Source organism: Nannospalax galili, unplaced genomic scaffold, assembly GCF_000622305.1.
Source record: "Nannospalax galili isolate Female #2095 unplaced genomic scaffold, S.galili_v1.0 scaffold606, whole genome shotgun sequence".
NCBI classification, from domain to species: Eukaryota; Metazoa; Chordata; class Mammalia; order Rodentia; family Spalacidae; genus Nannospalax; species Nannospalax galili.
Window position 1 is genome coordinate 4,077,111 of NW_008355477.1, and position 20,403 is coordinate 4,097,513.

The 20,403-nt window shown below is 37.9% G+C and overlaps 1 protein-coding gene across 3 annotated transcripts in view; it reads left to right on the forward strand.

Moving 5' to 3' along the window:
* The window catches only part of Mid1 (midline 1), a 368,155-nt gene that overhangs the window by 307,875 nt on the left and 39,877 nt on the right, over window positions 1-20,403 (forward strand). For all 3 annotated transcript variants that reach the window (XM_029555997.1, XM_008852914.2, XM_017803121.1), the window contains exon 4: window positions 18,324-18,431. In XM_029555997.1, coding sequence (XP_029411857.1) covers window positions 18,324-18,431 — 108 coding nt within the window. The remainder of the gene's footprint in view (window positions 1-18,323; window positions 18,432-20,403) is intronic.

The following is a 20,403-nucleotide window of genomic DNA, read 5'->3' on the forward strand; positions in this document are numbered from 1 at the left end:
TCTTAATACATACAAGTCCAGCTAGACTAGGGTTGGATCCTTCATGCCTTGACGGCTATGCTGAGTCACAGCATCCCCAAAAATAAAAATAAATAAATAAATCAATCAAAAAAGATCTTTAAAAGTGGGAGATGGGAGCAATAAAGAAAAAGAATGTCATAATGACATAGCCAATTTAGATGTAAAACTAGCTTGTGACCCACAAGACAATACAGCCTTGCCCTTAACATTTGGGCAAAATTAGTTGCATGTCATGTTATCAGGTTTTTCTAACACCTGTCCTTGCAGAGCGTAAACCCTGATTAATAACAAATTGGAAGTCCATCATAAGGAAAGTCAGATGGCCCTGTTCAAGTCTGACTTTGCAGAATATGTACTGATGAAGTCTGTCACTCTTCTCTTGATCGTATTTCTAAGTTTTGGATAATTTTGCTTCTGATGACTTTCTGTTCTGGAGGTGTTGATGGTTGAGATATATCTTTTCAAGAGGTATTTCTGATGGAAGTGTAAGGTTTTATTTTGAGTCTATATTGTTTTGATTTTTTTTAAAGGGCCTAACTAGTTTTCACACACCATTGGTAGGAAAGGAGCACCACAGGTGCACTGTGCTAGATGCCAAAGACCCTTCTCAGGGACTCAGTGGCAAAAGAGTACCTATGACACAGTAGGAAATAGAAAATGATCATTGCCACAAAAGTGGTGTGGATCACAGAAGTCGAAATTTCGGGGAAGTGAGAAATTGCTTCCAGCTGGCTAGTGGGAACGTTCACAGGTGATCTGAGCACGACTTCCAGGAGAGATACTACTTGCACTTATGAAGAAAGGAAAATCTGCTTGCAGGCCAAATGAAGACATGCTGTTGAGAACGGAGGAGTGCATACCCACAGAGTGTGTAGCTTGTTCTGAAAAACAGAAGGTACACAGAGTGGAAAGATAGGTAGAACCAACTTTGGAGAGATGGGAGCAGGGAGGTGTTCCATTTTACATTGGAGTTTGTAATTGGCTCTTAAAGGTTCCGTGAAAATTCAAGAAACACATAGATTGTGTTGGCTTCACACGTAGAACTGGAAACCTTATCTCTTTTCGGGAATTGATATTTGTGGCTATTGGAAAAAATAATGTGGTTGTCTATCTGCAAAACAGTCACCCATCCAAGTGAAAACAGCACAATACTAAGAAAATCCATTCTATTCTTTTAAATCAGTGCAGTGGAAAAGAATTTCCAGCTTCACATCCTAGGTTCCTAGACTGTACTTCTTCCTTTTCCTCTTCCTGAAGTTGTCCTTGTATTTGAGTCCTGAGCATTCCTTAGGGAAAACAAAATTCCCAGGGTAGCAGATGCTAAGGAAACTCACAGCATGGACGCAACTCCTAATTGTTGTAAATTAAATCAATGAATTTCTTCTCAGGCCTAAGGAGGAAATGCTACAGCCTTATAAGCCCACCCCTCCTCCTGGGGGTTCTCTTCTGCCTTTCTTTAAAAATGGAAGCACTTGAAGGTCTCCCTCACTCCCCATTGTTTTCAAAACTCGGTTCATAAATGAGGGCAAGCAAATGAAATGGCTTTTTGATTGTGTAAGTGCCAAATCTTTTAAAAACCAGAGAAGAGTGGGGATAAAGGCCAAGGCAGTCTGGGACTCAGGAGGTGGAGGCATTGAAAGAGCAACTTCAGAGACTTCCAGCCAATGTTTTTGTAACTCGATGGCTGGGATTCTATAAACTAATGGGTTTTAACTGCTCTGTTTTTTTCCCTCAGGAGAGGAGTACAGTCAAAGTTCCCTCAAGTCAGTTTTGAGTTACTGTTATCTGGAGTATAAAACAAGCTTATGAGAAGTGATCAAAACTTGGATCTAGATCTAGGCATGGGAGAGCGAGAGCGAGAGCAAGAGGGAGGGAGGGAGGGAGAGAGAGAGAGAGAGAGAGAGAGAGAGAGAGAGAAATATCCCAATATTGTGTAGTCTCAGGAAGAAATATGGATTGTTCAAGCAAGACCCAGGCAACATAGTGAGACCCTGTTGCAAAAAGAAAAGGCAAATAATTTATTTAAGCAGGCACAGGAAGTAGAAAAAAAGCAAAACTGGAATTGGGACTCAGCCATGAACTGTGCCATGCCTGCTGCACTGCTTCCTCCAGCGTGGCCACATGCCCTAAACCTCTGCAAACAGTGACATGAACTGGAGTGGAGTATTCAAATACTTTAAACGTATGGAGAGTATTCTTCAAATCACCAGAGTAAGTGATTTCAATTTTTGACTAATTTAACCTTACCCATTGACAAGGAAGATAAAGGAAGGAAGGAATAAAGGAATAAAAATGAGGAGTAAGGGCCGGAGAGATGACTTAGCAGTTAAGAGCACTGACTGCTCTTGCAGAGGACCCAGGTTCGAATTCCAGCACCTACTGGTACCTAACAACCGCCTGTTACTCCAGTTCTAGAGGCTATGATGCCCTCTTCCGACTTCTGCAGGCATTGCACGGCAGGAGTACAGTAACATACATGCAGGCATTATACTCATACCCATAAAAAATTAATAAAAATAATAAATAAAATATATTTTTAAAAGAATGAAGAATAAAAGTCTGCGCACATGGAGACGGATAAGGAAGAGAGGAAAGTGAGAAGTCAAAGTTTCATTGTTGCTATTGTTTGTGACCTAGGTAAAGATTAATTACATATAAGATCATCATTCACATCTAACAACTGTCACAGAGTTTTTCAGATTGAGTATGACGTTAGAAAGACAATATGAGTCACTATATCGATGCAGTGTGTGTCTACTGGTTGCACAGACTAGTGTATGAGAGACTAAATTTTAGGGATAGTGTTTCAACAGCCAACAGGAAATCAAGGAGGGAGGCAAAAAAGAGTATCGGTTATGAACTAAAGTTCCTAGAAATAAGTGGCACTTTCCATTGAACATTCTTCAAAGGCTGATTAGGTGATTAAAATCCCAGTGACTTCAGAGTGGTTGGAATGTTGCAGGTCCAGAGCACACTTATAATTTATCTTGGGCTACCTATAGCCTCCCTTTTGAATAGCCATTTGTTGCTCAGCTCTGTCTGTGACCTAATGACTCTTAATGAAGTAAATCCTTTGGAATGTATGAACAGATTTCCTAGCTTCCACCAACTGAAACACTAAGAATGCAATCAGGGGGCCTATAACACTGATTCCCCTGGCTTTGCTGTAACCCATCTATCTGATGTTTCTACTCATGTATTAGCAAAGTGCCTTGATTTATGACTTTTGTTGTAGTACTATAAACATTTTATGAAACTGCTGCCACATTGGAACACGGAATTTGAAGTGACCTAAAACTGTGTTCCAGGGTCACTCATAATGACTCCAGAAAAAGCTATCACTTATCCCCTTAGATTAACAAATTTTTTGTTTGTATTTTTTTTTTTTTGGTCTCTTTGAAACAAGGTCTCACTGAAGCCCCAGCTGCCCTGGAACTTGCTATGTAGACCAGGCTGGCTTCAACTCACAGTGATCTGCCTGCCTCTGCCTCCTGAGTGCTGGCATTAAAGGCCTGTGCCACCACACCCAGCTATAGATGAAACATTAACAAGTTTTAAAAAATTAACTAGTTGCAGAATTTAATATGGATTATATCTCATTTTCACATTTCCCTCACAATTTTCTATGACAAATCAGAAAACCAAGTTATTACTTAAGGAGATACTCAGCCTTGTTACTCTTCTTTTGTGGCAAATACACGTTAAAGACCAATTGGGGAAGTATCAGTTACTGTACTATCAGTCCACACCGACATAGTGGTAGAGAACCACTAGGAAACTGTGACTGATTGCCATTGCTGTTTCAAGAAAATAGAGGCCCAGCAGACTGAACTGTCTTTGCTCAAGGTCACCATACTAGACTTGGCCACTTTGACTTTACTTTGTTTATAATCACCTTTAACTTTTTTTGGAATTTATTTACTTACTGTTTGTTTCCGTGTGTGTGTGTGTGTGTGTGTGTGTGTGTGTGTGTGTGAATGTGCATGTACTTGTGCTACTGTGACGCTTTTGTGGAGGTCAGAGGACAACTGGTAGTTGTTTCTTTCCTTCCAAGGATGGAAATCAGGTTCATCAGGCTTGACAGAAAACACATTTACCTGATGAGGCAACTCTGTGGCCTGTAATCAGCCTGTAATAATCTAAAAATATCTTTGTGTCTTTCTTTGATTTTGGTAAGTTTTATACAGTATATTTTGATCATATTTAAATCCCTCCCGTATTTGTACCCCATTACTAACCCCTCACCAAATTTGTGTACTTTAATACACACACACACACACACACACACACACACACACACACGACACTCACACGAGGCCTTTGGAGTCAGGTTTGTTTCCCCAAATACCCTTTGGTGTGCGTTCAACCACTGGAGCCTGGTCAACCCACGAAGAGTCTCACCCTCAAATGGGACTGAATCTCTCCTTCCCAGCCGCCATTAGTCTCCAATAGAGCCTCAGTTAGGATTGGGGTTTCTTACTCACTTCCCCCAGTCTATACTGGGATTTTGTCTGGCTTGAGCTTATGTAGGACTTATGCATGCTGTCACCATTGCTATGAGTTCATATCAGTAGAGAAACACCCTTATGCAGCAGATGGTGACTCACACAGAGAACCACAATGGGCAATATGCAGAGAATAAGAGGCTGCAGAGTGGTTATCCCTGTGTGTAAAATAATTGTAGATAATGAGAAAAACAGGCCGTATCATCTTTTACCTCATTCCACTGGTTTATATTTTAATTGTTAAATGTTGTACGAAAAACTGAAGCACTTTATTCTAACTTTGAATTCCACAAAAAATGATTGAGTCATGCATATAAAATTTCCATTAATAAGAGTGCAATTGTAGCACTGGTTATTTTTGTTTGAAATAGAAATATGAAATTTTAAGTTCAGCTGTTTGAAAGGCCCGAGGCTGCCACTGAATGCAAAAGGCTTTCAGTGAAGAACAACACATAAAGGATTTTACAATCATGGGAGGTAAGTTCTGAACCTGAGAATTTATGATAGAACTTTTACTCTAGTTTAAAAACTATTTTCACTGCATATAACATCAAGCTTGTATATATCAAGGGATGAAATGCTCACGAAGGCCCAATTCCCTCATACTAGGCAAGGTTGATACTAGGCCACCATAAGTTTCTTTCCATTTTCCAAAGATTGGGAAGGTGATGTGTCTTCTGTGCTTGCAGGTATTAGGAAGAGAGTTATTAAAGCTCCAGAACTCAGTATATTTGTGGAACTAGGGAAAGCGAAAGTGGTAGGATGTATACAAATATACCCTATAAATTTTACCCGACCCACCTTCAAAGCCCTCTGGTCTTTTAAGCCATTCTTAAACTTCGCCATTAACCATTGTGGTTACCGCAACTTCTTTGAGACGATAAATTTGCTTCCTTAAAAGTATCTTTTTTCCTTCTCTCCAGAAAGTATGAGGCATATGTACAAAACATAGAATACTACAGTATTTTTGTTATAATTTAAAAATAAAGCATACATGTATGTTAATAATTTATAGTGTCTAATAGATGATGTATCACAGAAATTTGAAAAGATATTTAAGAATCCAATTTGAAACATGTAATTTATTTTAGACCTGTAATTTTAAGCTGAAAGTCAAAGCAACATTGTAGTATTCAAGAGGACTTCTTTCTTTATACAATATTTCTAAATTTAATTTATTAGACTTGCAAGAGCCACTTAAGGACTTGGGAAGGATTAGCTTGTTAGGCTTTTAATTTTTTCCTTTTAAGCATTTGAAGTGGTCATAAAGTAACTTGAACATGAAATTTATAAATGCAGTTTAAACTGTTACAGGAATTTTCTGGTAAAATATGAACAATGATTGCCCAGGGGGGTGAGGATTGAGTGGAAAAAGGGCTTGAGGGCATTTTCTGGGATTTTTTTAGAAATATTATCAAAATCTATTGAACTGCTCCTTAAGATATGTACATTTCTTTATAAGAGAATTTCACCTCACTTTAAAAAATTATTTATTATTTTTATTTTATGTGTATGTGTGTATTGCCTGCATGGAAGTAAGTGCACCCATGTTGTGCAATGCCCACTGACGTCAGAAGAGGTTGTCGGATCCCCTGGGGCTGGAGCTACAGACAGTTGTTAGCTGCCATGTGGGTACTGGGATTCGAACCCACATCTTTCTGCAAGAACAACCAGTGTTCTAACCCGCTGAGCCATCTCTCCAGCCCCGAATTTCATCTCACTTTCTAAAAATTAGCTTAATTGGCACATTTCTAGGTGGAAATTTCTGGTTGTTTGATGAAGTTGAGTCATTCAACTCGAGTTCATCAAACATTGATTTAAGGATTGCTTGCGATTGTTCTTGGTTTCATAAAATTTATTACATTTAAAAGTACAGGAAAAGATTCATTTAAATGCTCAAGGAAAACTGTACAGTTAATGGCTCATAAGGATTCGTTCCTTGCGCAAAAATTCCCATGGTCTGTAAGTCTATGCCTAGCCGTCTCCCGCTTGGCAGAGCTCCCTGAGAAGCAGGCCAGTTTTTGCAAGGATCTCATCCATATAGTTTAGTATCTGCTACTGGCTTTTGGCACATGATTGGCATTTTCCCAGAGATCACTTGCATCCTTCTGCCTTCCCTCTAGCAGTAGCTCATTTGCATAAATTGGCATGCCAATTAAATTGTCACCCTGAAGGACAAAAAGAGGCCATTCTTGAAAAGTAGTTTTGCCATGGCAGATTTCAGTAACCACAGATGAATTTTGGCAGCTCATGGGTGATAAACATGTGGAGCCCTTGCCCAACCTGAGGGATCTGGCATTGATCAAGAACAAAGAGGATGAAGTTAGCAAAGCAAAGTACTGGGAGAGACCTGTCCATCTGGGGCATTGCTGACCACTGAAGAGAAGTTTTACCAAACCATCATAAGCCTGTACTTTTTCTTTTGATTCTAGGTAACCTCTCGTATCTTTCTTATCTTTCTTTCTTGTTTATAATAGCTAGTTTGAATGGAGTTGGGGAACATAGTTTTAGAAAAATTATTTGACACATATAGTGTAGTTGACCAACTTAGGTCTGAAAATGATTTAGTGAGTTCTTTTTCTTCAGTATCACGCTCTCTGGATCGTAAACACACACACACACACACACATCTCACATTGTCTGAATGAACAACCAAAAACATCTGAAGTCCATAAGCCTTGTTTCAAGTCTCATCATAGGTACACCTGGGGCATCTTCCTCATACAAGAGAAACAAACACAGCCTGCTTTCCTCTCACTTTTGGTCCTTGGGTGCCAAGACTGTTGCCAAGAGCTCTGGAAACCACAAGCTTTGGTTTCCTTGCAGCTGAGAAATAGACCACATAGCAAGTTTAATTTTTGGCAGAATCAAAGTGCACACTGAACAAAGGTGCAATGCTTCACAGCTTATAAATAAGGTTTTCAAGAGGAAAGCAAACTCTTGTTGAGTTTAGGTGCAAATCAGTTCCTCTTTGAGCAGGTTATCCAAAACTAATGATACCAAATGGATGCTATCCTAAAGGAAGGGCTCTACTTAGTTTTGTTTTTTTTTTTTTTTTTCCATGCATTTGGCATCATTATCTATTCTGAGTGGCTGCTGGTAGATAGTACCAACAGATGCTCCTATAAAGAGGACACATGGAAGTACTAACCTGGAATCAACCCTGGCTACTGAAACAAAGGATTATTTTAATGTTTACAGAATAAAATGTGCTTTTTTCCTTCTGTTTTTCATGAACCAGCCTTAAAGAATTCCTCTTGTTTGTGGTTTCAGAAAAATTAGAACTATGCCAACGAGTCCTGCCTTTAAGGGCTCTATTAAACAATAAGAAGGCTTTGTTCTTAGCAATAAAATTAAAGCAAGCAGTGTTTCCATTACCTGGCAGGATGCCGTACCCAGCTCCCACCCAACCTTGATCCTCACACACTGAACAGAGCTTTCTGTTTCACAGGTAAGAAGGTGACAAGGGCTTCTATATAGAAATATGGTTGACCTTTCAGATAATGGAGAGGCTGAGAAGTAGGGAAGGAGGGGAGAGAGGAGAGAGAGAGAGAGAGAGAGAGAGAGAGAGAGAGAGAGAGATTTATTCTAGTGATTTCTAACTCAGATTTAAAAAATCAGTTGTACAGAGCTTCAAACCTCAAAATAATTGTTTTACGAAGTCAATAATAATATCACAATGATTGAAATGATGTGTGCAAGGAGTTTCTACATATAGAAGATTTGTATATTCTCTCCTCTCTCTCTCACTCTCTCTCTCTCTCTCTCTCTCTCTCTCTTTCTATTAATTCATTTGTGCTTCCATAGATTTCTTGTTTTCTTTTTTCAGGCAACATTGCTAGCAGCTATTATCCAAATATAGACCAGGTAACAGTTATTGTCCAAGTGTAAACCAAGTAATCATATGTAGATTGTGACCCTGAAGGCGGAAATGACCAAGGCCAGTACAGAGAGTGTGCTCTGATGCAATCTACATTTAGCCTCACATTTAGTCCCAAGGCACTGTACCTACAGAACAAAATGGATGAATGAAACGCTAGCTCCTTCTGCTGTTCTCTCTGAAACATTCTCCTCTAGAGCTAGCCTTTAAAAGCATGGATGGTGTCTATAGAAGGTTGTGCCTTGGCCATGTTGCAAGTATTGGTCCTGCCTCGGGGCTTTTTATGCTCCTCCTCCTGGAGAATTGCAGAGGGGAAAGAATCTTTACCCATGTTTGGAAGCCTTTGGGTGGCCCCTAATGAGACATGTAAGGTCATCTTGTGCTTCCTTCCCACTGGCCGCAGTGATTCTCAGAGTTTTCTGTTGTCTTTAATCTCCAATCACCTAAGTGGTCTTGGATAGGCATACTTTATTGTCATCATACCTTTCCTTGTCCCCTTCCCCACTTCCTATTGTTATTTTTTATCAATAATCTGACATTCTATTCTTGTCTTATATCATTTTTAGTGACAGTAAAATTATAGACTGCCTCTAAGATGGAATGATAAAGGAAGTCCTGTCCATGACGATGCCTGTAGTTCACATGCCCAGCATCTACAAACAGTTCATTGAATCTGAGTAAACTTCGATATTAAACACTGGGCAGCACAGATATTCAATAATCAGTCTCTGAGATTCTGCCTGTATTTTGGAGTGGCAACAACCAGAAAAGAGATTTTCATAGCTATCACTTGTGGGTGCATCATAAAGACAGACCAAGACTTAACTTCTTCCAGTTGTACTTCCAAGTTCAAGTTTGAAGAGTGATATAATCAATTATATTCCAGGCAGTGTAAGAAGTACCAAAGATCAGTGGCTGATCCTCATTGTCCTGATTTTTACAGAGGACCAGATGGCATCTGTATTTAATTTACTCAAGCCTGAATATGGGTCCAATTCTGTATTTTTCCAATGTATCACTATAGAGGTATCATGGTACAACAAGAAAGACTACCACCTCCTGAAGTGGTATGTGAGATTGAAAGTAATTAATGGAAGACCATGAGAGAGAAACTTCCTCTTTCCATTAGAAGAAAGTTCTTTCCTCTAAAATGTATCTCCTCTATCTTTTATTGTACTCAATGTTCATGTGTAGTTTTTTACATTCAAAAAAGTCTGATTTTTACTAAGTTCATTTGTTGAAAAGTGCTCAACAGAATGTTGCTATTTTTCAGAAGCTTTCTGTAAAGCACTTGGTAGAGATAAATGCCCATGACAGGCTGATAGTCTTTTTTCATTCTGTGTGCTAAGCCCAAACGGAAGGGTGTAGTGCATTTGTTTTATAAAGGGTGTAATTAATAAGAGAAAGGAAGGGAGGAGATTATTGTTTTTGAATGAATTATGAGCAACACCTTCTATTCTGCTTCTTCATTTTGGAACTGCTTGGAACAAAGTTACCATTAAACACATACAGAGAAGTCTGTATTCTTAGTGCCAAGAGGAGACTGAAAGCTGAAGTCAGCCAAGTGTACCCTAGGAAAAAAATCATCGTAGGAGTCATGTTTGTTATAAATGGGAGACATCCGAAGGACTTTATGGAGAAGGTAAAAACCAGGCAGCAATCTATTGACAGTTTCAAATTCAATCCCATTAATTCATTAATTGCAAACTATTCATAGCTATAAGGAATACAGTTAGGATTTACTGAGCACCTAGTATATGCTAGTTTTCATGAAAACTATGAAAAGAAGGAAACATGCTTAGAGAAATTCAGCGCATTTTTTCCACACTTTTCACTCTAAAGTCCATAATCTGTTGTCCATGCTGAAGGGTGGTAAACTGTGACCCTATGGCCAAATTCTACTCATCGTCTCTTTTTTGTAAATAAAGTTTTACTGGCACACAACTATGCTTATGTTCTTACACATTTATCTATGACTGCTGTCAGACTGTAATGGTAGAGTTGAATAATTGCAAGAGTCCATATGGCCCATAAAGTGAAAATATTTACTGCCCAGTGCTTTGCAAGTAACATTTCCCATCTCCTCCTCTATACCATGGAAGAAGGTCCTCAGCTCTCCCTCTTTCCCCACTCGGTTGTATTGGAAGCAGATTTTGTGGAATTCACTTGGGATTTAAACAAAATTTCTAGGGTTAGTCATCATTTTAGGGCTTCCTTAGTCATTGAATTGATGAAAGATGGTTGTAGAGGGATAAAAGTTTTGATTCATTCTAGAATGTCCTCAGGTAGATGACATGGAATGACTGGTCCTAGAAGCTAAGATTTCATTCTGTTTAGACATTACAGATAAAGTTTCTGAACAACAGTAAGAGTTAATATGACATAGGTTGCTGTGTGTCAAGCAAGTTCCAGTAGCTTGTCATGTATGAACTGATAAGTTCTCACCAGAGTACTGAAGAAGGGCTCCCAACCTCGGCACAGGCAGCATCTGAGTAAGGGTACTTCTCTGTTGTGAGGATTGCTTTGTGCACTATAGGATGCTCAGCAGCATCACTTGCCCCATGAGTTAAGAACTGGAGCTTTCCTTATGTAGACAGGGAACTTGAGAAAATGATAGCTGAAGTAGATACCCAGGAACATGCAACTAGTGAGAAATAAAGATCTGGCATTGCTGTCCCAGGAAAACCTCTCAAGGCAATGAGCTCTGAACTTTGATGTCCTTTATCCTTTGTTCTTGCTTAATTATTTTGCCTTATTTAAATATTTGGCTTTACTAAAAAATTTGCAACAGCATCAACAGCACTTTGAATGGTTGTGTTATCCTACTCTTGGGACTAAAACTCCCTTGTGTGAACTTTCAAAGTTTAGGCATCAGCAGCAGCATTTTTGCTGGGCAGTTTTATTGCCTTGTTGCATTTGTGTTTCGTTTATAAGAATTTTACTGCTCTACTCACCATAGTGTGTTACCATTTTAATGGCATATTACTGCCTTATTTATCCAACATTCAACCTTCATAATCTTAGAAACCTCAAGAAAAGAAGATTTACCATAAGGATCCTGGTAGGCATTAAAAAAAACCCATAGCAGGTAATTTTTAAAAATCTGCCTGGATATTTAGTCAATAAGTACAATAGATCTTCTCTGAGTCAAAATATTTTCTACCACAGAGCTAAATATTAAGGTCAGTTGATGTAGAGCTTATATCCACAGTATCACTACTGTTTCCACAAACATCACTTTAGGAAGGGATTTCAAGTTTTAATTATATAGAGAGCCATTCTTGGAGTTTAAAAGGTTTTAGTAAAAAATGTGAAATATTAGGGGCTGGGATGTATCTCAGTGATAGAATGCTTGCATAGCATGTGTAAGCAACAAGACTCTAAGTTCTATCCCCAGGATCCACAGAAAACTAAATATTAAATTCACATATTATACATTAAAGATACTGTAGTGTGCTGTGTACTTTGGTTTCTCCTTCAAAGACAGAGACCCTACAAACTGGAACATTCTTCTCTCTCTTAACTACTTGAGCTAGGTCCACAAGTATTTGACATTGGTGTGATAGAGTTTCAGGGTAAAGATTATATATAAACATATTAGATGTATTACAGTAATACCGTCTGCTTTTACTCTGTTCTCCTTGGCTCAGTTTTATATACAAACTCAACTATTAGAATCCCTTTCATTGTTCCTTCTGGCAGCTCTGTCTGACTTCTGCCCCAGGGTCTGGAATGTTCATCACAGCTGCCTTTGGCAATAAAACCTAAAGCACCCTCAGATCCTCATATTTCCCTTTGCACCTGGTCAGCAGTGCACAGCAGGGCGCAGAGCCCAAGTGCACACAGTCGTCCCCCCCGCCCCGTACCCTCATCTTACTGGCCAAATATCAGTTTATCCAAAGCTCAGCTGTGTTTTAGTTGTTCCAGTCCTGGCTAGATTGGAATGAACTCCTTTAGTGTTTTTCCTTTGGTGTGATATGGGCTGATTATGCAATGTTTTATTATAATACTGCCAACCTCTTTAGATTTTGATGGAGATTCACAGTTAAGGATTTTTAGTAAACAGACACAAGTGCCTTGGAGTTCAAACAATAATAATAGCATCTACAGAACATTGTCTCTGAATGTTACAGCCTTTTTCAATGTGGAATAATCCATCTTGTGATTTTACCAAGATGACCAATTTTAGGTGAACATGTAAAGTAGATGTTTGCTTTTTAAACTCCCAGACTCTTTGGTAAAGATTGCAACGATGATAAGGTTAAGAGCCTTAAAGGCAAAGTGTAAATACTTGGTGGTACAATGTAAAGATTGCATTAATTGTGGGCCAGTGTGGCTCCTGGGTTGCACAATTCCAGGGTTTTACCATTCTTGTGGAATTCCTAATGAACTGTGCAATACTCTTTTCCCTCAGCACCCCTAAGAAAAAATTCCTCTTTTACATATTGACCTTATCCTGTCCCAGGCTTGCTTCAGTGTTCCATTGGTGTACAAACAGGAAGTGATCGCTCAAGTGAGCATATCATTTTGGCAGGAGGAATGAGAAGGTGCTACTTTGAAAGTCTGTAGGTGGCTAACTCATTTCAAGTAGGCATTGCCAAATGAGAAAAATGGAACCTTCTAAAATGCATGTTAGAGAACAATGCATGATGGTGAGGATGCAAGGGGAAAAGATGCCTTTATACACTGCTGGTGGGAATGTAAAGTAGTGTAGCCACTATGAAGCCCAGTATGGAGGTTTATTGAAAGACTGAAAACTGAACTATGATATGATTCAGCTATACCACTCCCAAACATATATACCCAAAGGACTCTACAGCCTACCACAGAAGAGTTTGCACATGTTTGCACCATGTTTATTGCTGTCCTAGTCACAATAGCCAAGATATGGCAACAGCCTAAATTTATATTGGCAGATGAATGGATAAAGAAAATGTGATACATGTACATAATGGAATTTTATAAAAACATAAAGAAGAATGGAACTTTTGCATTTTCAGGAAAAAGGACGGTCCTGAAGAATATTATATTACATTAAATAAGACAGACTCAGAAATCCCATCATGTTATATGATGGATAGACACTTACATTGTTTTTAAAAATGAAATTAAAACCACTGCCTGGAAATGAAAAAAATGCACTTTAGTTAAATTTTGCCTGTGAGAACTGACCAGATGTTCCTTTCTAAGAGTGTCATAAAATATTTCTAAAATTTTAGGTCAGATTGTGTCTGAAAACTAATGATGTTTATATACTGCAGTTGAATACAAGTCATGTAAATAGCAAGTTTTAAGAAATAATAGACCATTTACAGACTGTTAAAGAACATTTCACAGACACATAGTTCAATTTTCAGTGTGTCTCTGTAATTAAATCCCATTAATGTTTATATATTTGACAAGGAAAAAAATGTCAACTTTACTCCATTCCTTCTGTGAAATTTTGTAACACTATTACACCATAAAACTTAGCAGGGGAACTTTTTACTGGGCAGTGCTAACAGGGTGTGCTGGAAAAAATAGGTAGCCAATATATGTTATCACTGACTGATGTAAGGAATGATTGTGTAATTGTGTTACTAGAAAAGAAATTAACCTGTATAATCACAAGCATTCAACATGGGGCTGTAACCAATTACTGGTGTTTGATATGGACATTAATGGAGAAGAGAGACTCTTGATGCTGAATTCAATCTAGGGACTAGGAAGCTTACACATTTGATTTGCCTTCTGTATTCACTTCATTGTTCAATTTTCACATTTCCTTCAGGCTCTCAAGTAGTGACTTAGCCAGAAACCACCCCACTACCAGGTACTTCAGTCACCTGCCTCTTTCCTCCTGTTGTCTCCATCTTGTAGTTACCCGTGCACAAGGGCTGGCACAGAAAGCATGTATAACCATGTCCCACCTCAGTTGGGTACAAAGCAACACACATTTTTTAATGCTCTGTGTACGTCTGTGAAGGAGTAAAAAGAACTCAAGTACAGATTTGAGGATGCCAAATATAGTGCTTCATACAAGAACTGGCAAATAATGGGGACGAAGTAAAGCAATTTGTGAGGAGGTTAGCCTGCTGGATGCAGTATCAGGAGAGCCTCCAAACCTCCTGTCTGCTTCTTCTGACTGGTTCCTTTTCCTTCCTGTTGACAGGTGAGAGAATTCTCATCTGTGCAATAAAAAGGGATTCCATTCTTACCTACACTTGATCACATTGCCCTCTTTAACATCTTTAATATGCCTGTCTCAATTTAACTTTTTATTTATCTGTTTACTGATTAACACTATTTTCTATACTTATTTGTAAACTGCAGTAATGGTGAATTTGTCCCCCTTGCAGCCCACCATATGTGTAGCACTTGGAATGGTATCTGATACAGTGCGGAAGTTCAGGAGCTATTTCTTTCTTTCTTTTTTTTCTTTTTCTTTTTAAATATTTTTTTTTTAATTTTATGTGTATGAGTGTATAGCCTGCATGTATGTGAGTGCACCCGTGTCATGCAATGCTGCAAAGGTCAGAAGAGGGCTTCGGATTCCCCTGGAACTGCAGTTAAGGATGGTTCATAGCCACCATGTGGCTGCTGGGAATCGAACCCAGGTCCTCTGCAAGAGCAGTCAGTGCTCTTAACCACTGAGCCATCTCTCCAGCCCCAGGAGCTATTTTTAAACAAATGGATGTTTGAATATGGCTTTTTCAAAGTAAGAGGGGCAAATTCTATGAAAGTGATCAGGACTTTAGCTGGCATGGCATTGGCTATAACACTTGCAACTTCAGATAACAATTTGCAGTTATCAAAAGAGAAATAATAAATTCTCGGTTTGAAAAGAATTGAGATCGGATCTGACTATAGAAGAAATAAAAAATATTTTGAAACAGATTGAACTAGTACTAAAGAATGGAAGAAAACCATGGAAGGAGATGATGTATTTCAAGAGCAAAGAGGAAGTAGTGGCTCTTGATATAGAGAAAGTATATGTTGAGTGCATGGGGAAGATTCAAAGAGACATTGAGCAAAAACAACTGTGCCTCTTAACTTCAGAACCTAATGTGATCTTTGCTTATCAATACACTTGAGAAAATGTGCAGCAAGGAGACTGGCCTGGGAGGTGCCCAACTTTAAGTTATATTATTATTTCTTTTTCTTGATAAATCAAACTATATGAATATTTTCCTGATAAATCAGGGGGTCTGAAGATCTAGTTCCATTCCTGTTGGTCCAAATACAGGATGTCCTAATTATTTCATTCCCACACTCGCCTTTAGTTTGGGGACCAAGGAAAATACTGAGAACACAAAAGTGAAAGTTCATGTTGCAAAAACAAGGCTTGCGAATTATTTTCTGCATTCTTAGATAGCATCACACAGACCAGTTAAATCAGCCACAATTATATCTTAATCAAAAGGCATGAATCTGAAAATGAAAGCTAAAATCATAACCAGGACCTACAGCTTCCAAAAAAAACCTATAAAGTTGAAACACCTGTACATATTGCAAGTAAACTATGACCCCTGTCGTATTTGAATTAATAACCCATAAGAAATGATATCCAATCAAACCATTCTCTCATTTTAAGTAACATTTGAAATAGCAAAACTGTGGAAAATTTTATTTTTGTGCAATGATTTTAGAAATATAGAATAATATTCAACTTAAAATACATTTATGAATATAAGAATGTGTCAATTAACAAAAATGGAGCTTCATCAAAGTAGAAAAAGAGATTCAACTTTTCTGGTTTCAAAGGAAAGTTCAGTCTGCATTTATTGAAAGATCTAGGGAAAATACTTGTTCTAATATTGACAGACATGTTCTCAAATTTCTGCAAATTTGTATTTGGAGGTGATGGTGATTATATCAGATTTCTCATAATATTTTGGATCAACAAAGTAGATGTCAGTTCACTTTTTTACAATTTGATAAATCCATCCTAAAAACAAAATGGACAGAATTCAGTATACTTACATGTCATGTCACAATGGCCACTAAGGGACACTTTTTGTACCCTAAAATAAGTAAAATCTCAGTGAGTTTTGAAGAGGGACTGATCCTATCAGCAGGAAAAGTTAGAGGAGATTTTGGCTAGGGGTTCTGGCTAATAGGATCCTTGCTAATGGCAGACCAGGGGAACACATATCACCTGGGTCATGATGGAAGCTAAAGATCTTCCATTGAGGGTGACCCTGGTGGAAGGTTTTTACTAAATCAACATAACGATGTTTTTGCTAAAAGTAGATTGTACAAGGAAGTGCACAGGTGGGCCTAGAAGAAGGGTCAGTAACCTGACTACAGTTTGGTCAAGCAAAGAGTATCAGCACTAAATTACAGATAGTTCACTTCACTGTAATACGCTCATGCTATCAACATGGGCCCTTTCTTTTCGCAGTTAATTGTAACCAGTTACTAAGTTCTGCTGAGGTTGAAAGGGAAAGATGAAAGATTTATTGAGATTAACATTTAAGTAAATATTTCCATATAAAATTAAATTTTCTTGGGAAGCCTCAAGAGGAGTTAGAAATGATTAAATAAAATAATGGGGAGTGGGGTCTGAATTTGATCAAAATACATTGTATGAAATTCACAGAGAATCAATAAAAATAGTATTAAAACTAATACTGGTAAGAGAAATTGATCCCAGTGAATATATTCCCTGAATTATCAGCCTGATTTTTAAATTCTGTACTTATCAATCAATGCATTTTCAATTCTTTTGTTTGTCAGTGGGACATTTAGCCAGTCACCTCTGTGCTCACCCAACGTAAGATACAAGACTATGGTTTATTACAAATGGCTGGTGACCAGCATCTTTTCAATAAGATGTCTTGTGGAGTCTTTATGTAGCATCTGTTAATGATCAGGAATAAAATTCAAGGAATCCTGGGTCTCTCAAAAGAGAACATAGTTTCTGCGAGCCATGATGAGTGGATGTTTATCCTGAACTCATGGTACTACTTCCAGTTTATCTCATTCATAAAGAATGAAATTATCCCAGCTAAAGTTTCCCAAATCAAAAGGACTAATAACTGGGTCTTGTCTCCTTTGTGAGATATGCTAGAATCATCACATGCCAATGTCATCCTGTGTAACTTTACAACTTCTTCTGTAGCTGTGCTAAGATAATAAAGCTGGTGGATGTTTTCTCCCACAGCTGGGACTTCTGAGTTTCTGTCTGTGAATAAGCATTTCAGCATGGTCATGAGGTGGAGGAAATAGCATGTATGCACTGTTTCCAAAGTTCAGTTGCCAAGAGTGAGATAATTGTAACAACTCTCCCACACAATGAGCCTCAAAACTTCAAATGCAAGCCCTTCTAAATTGGCCCACCTTTCCATAGAATGCTGTGCTTTTATTTTTATAATCTTGGTGTTTAAACATATGAGGAATAAAATTTTAAAGTATGTCATAAGTTTAAGAAAGCATCAAGTCACTTTTTTTCTGATTTAATACAGTGATCAAATCCAAATATGAATTTTTAAAATGTTAAATGAATATGATATAAACGTGTGATTCTTTGGGGGAAATTTCCCTAAATCATATTGATAGTAAATTTTCCCCAATAAATTAATAAGATTATGTGGTTTTAAAATCTGCTTTTTAAGTATATCAGGATAGGAATTATACATATATTTAACTTCATATGCAGTTTCCAACTAGCTGAGAATGGCAATGTATAGATTGTGTTAGGAAAAGTTCTGTGACTGTGTATGGCTTGGCAGAAAAGCTGTTATAATTGGATCATGTTTTCTAAGGACACAAGCCAGAGAATAAGCACCTAAGTCCTATATTTGCCATTTGTCCATAGTTGGAACAAGTGTGAAAATTTAAATACATCTGCAGTGATTGCTAGAGCTCTATCAGTTTATTTTGACACTAGTATTTAACTAAAAAGGCCAAATTAACAGCATTTTATTTTCCTATAGGTTAATGCATCACGTCAAGAAGCCAAGTTGACAGAAGAATGTGATCTTCTCATTGAGATCATTCAGCAAAGACGACAAATCATTGGAACCAAGATCAAAGAAGGGAAGGTATGATTTCCGCAGCAGAAGATTTTTCCGGTGGGAGAAAACATATTAACATGTAGTTCCACAGCTTTGAAAATGTAAAATCACTATCTCTATACTCTCTATATATTTTAAATTTTTATTTATTTATTTTTAAATGGTTGTTGAATTTTGTGCATTTCATATAATGCAATTTAATCATATTTAGACCCCGTCCCCTTACTATACCCCTTCAATGTTGATCCACATCCTAAACTTGAGAGTCTTTGAATACATTATCTTCTAAACAAAAGGACTTTGGTTTGGATATGGTGGCACACACCTTTACTGTGTATGATGTCACCATTTCTGTGAGTTTACGTCATTAACTTCCCAGCTTTCCGGAAAACTTTGATTACAATCAAAGTTTATAAATCAGATTACAATGACACTTCAACATAAATCTCAGCAAGATGACATCCTTTCCTTTATATAGCTTGAAATTTTGGGCATGAGAGTTCCTCTTATGAACTAGATGAGATGGTAAAAGGTATTCCAATTTTAACCGTGGCAGCACATCTCAAAGTTCAATCTTTGAAGCATTCACTCCACTACAAACACAAAACATTAATACATGATAAATACATGATAAAAGGAGCAAAGCAGGAATGGCAAAATAAAATTAAAAACCTTGGCTGTGACCAAAGACACAGGCTACTGCAGCTTAGTGTAGAAGCAGCAGGTGCTGCTACAGCTTCAGCTCCTATGGCTAAATCATTCTTGCAGTTTGGGGGAAAGGGTGTAGAATTGCTGGAGTTCTGATGGGAGACTGAAACCAAGCTCATTCCTTCATATCATAGAGTGTATGTGGCTTTGCATTCATTAGAACAGATTGCGAAATATTATTGCCATGTTCTGCCTGGAATCCTAGCTTTTGGCAAACTTTGGTCTGGAATTCTAAAGCAAGTCAATTATTCAGTTGGACCCTGTGCCCCATTCATTCTGATATCTCACAAGACAGGAGCCTCAGAAACAGAGAAACACAGAAATAAAACAGGTTTCCAAAGTGTTGAGTCCAAAGGCCAGGTGAAAGGAATATAAAACAGGTAGTGTAGACCAAATAAGGAAGAGTAGAGTGCAAAGAGCAAGGAGTTACCCGCTTCTCTTTAAAACTAAATGATAAGCTCGATTCCAAAGAATAAAGTAAAACTACAGCCAACAAAATCAGCAGCATTATTTTATCCAGAATGAGAATAAGCAAAAGACTTGAAAAGAAACACTTTAGAAGTTTTTTTAATTACTTTTCTTTTAAAATTTAAAAAGTATATTTATTACTTTTAAAATGACATGTGATTCATATGTGTCTCTGTGTGGGTATGTAACTGTGAATTTGGGCGTCCTCAAATACCAGAAGCAATGGACTGCATGGAGCTCGAGTTACAGAAGGTTGTGAGCTGCCCCACGTGGGTACTGGGAATCAAACTCAGGTCCTTCTCAAGAGCAGTATGTGTGCTAGTAACCAGTAAACCATCTCTCCAGCCCATGACATTTCTTTTAAAAGATGAAGAAACACATACATCTATGATGGAAGGCGATTTAAGAAATAAACAAGTAGATATGAATGCAATAAATTAGCAGTTTTGCAGGTAAACATGTTGACACATAAAACGGAAAACAGCTGCAAAAGAAATTTGGAAACCGAGTTTGGGTCTCCACCTGAAGAATTCTAGAAATGTCAGAAGGCACAAAAGTGGCTGAATGACATTAAAGCATGGCAGATGTCCATGAAGTGAGGACCCTCCGATTAGGCTAGATTGGTGTTTTAAATGCTAGTCCAGACCATACTAGTCATTCATCGCCCGGAGATTTCAAAAAAATTCGTTGTTTGTCAAAATCCAAGTTGCTGCTACCCAGCTCATTGGCTATAATACTGGAGGATGTGCCCAGGCACCTACAGTTTTTTGTTAAAAGATCCCCAGCTGATTATTTTGCACATAATGTTTGAGAATAACTGATG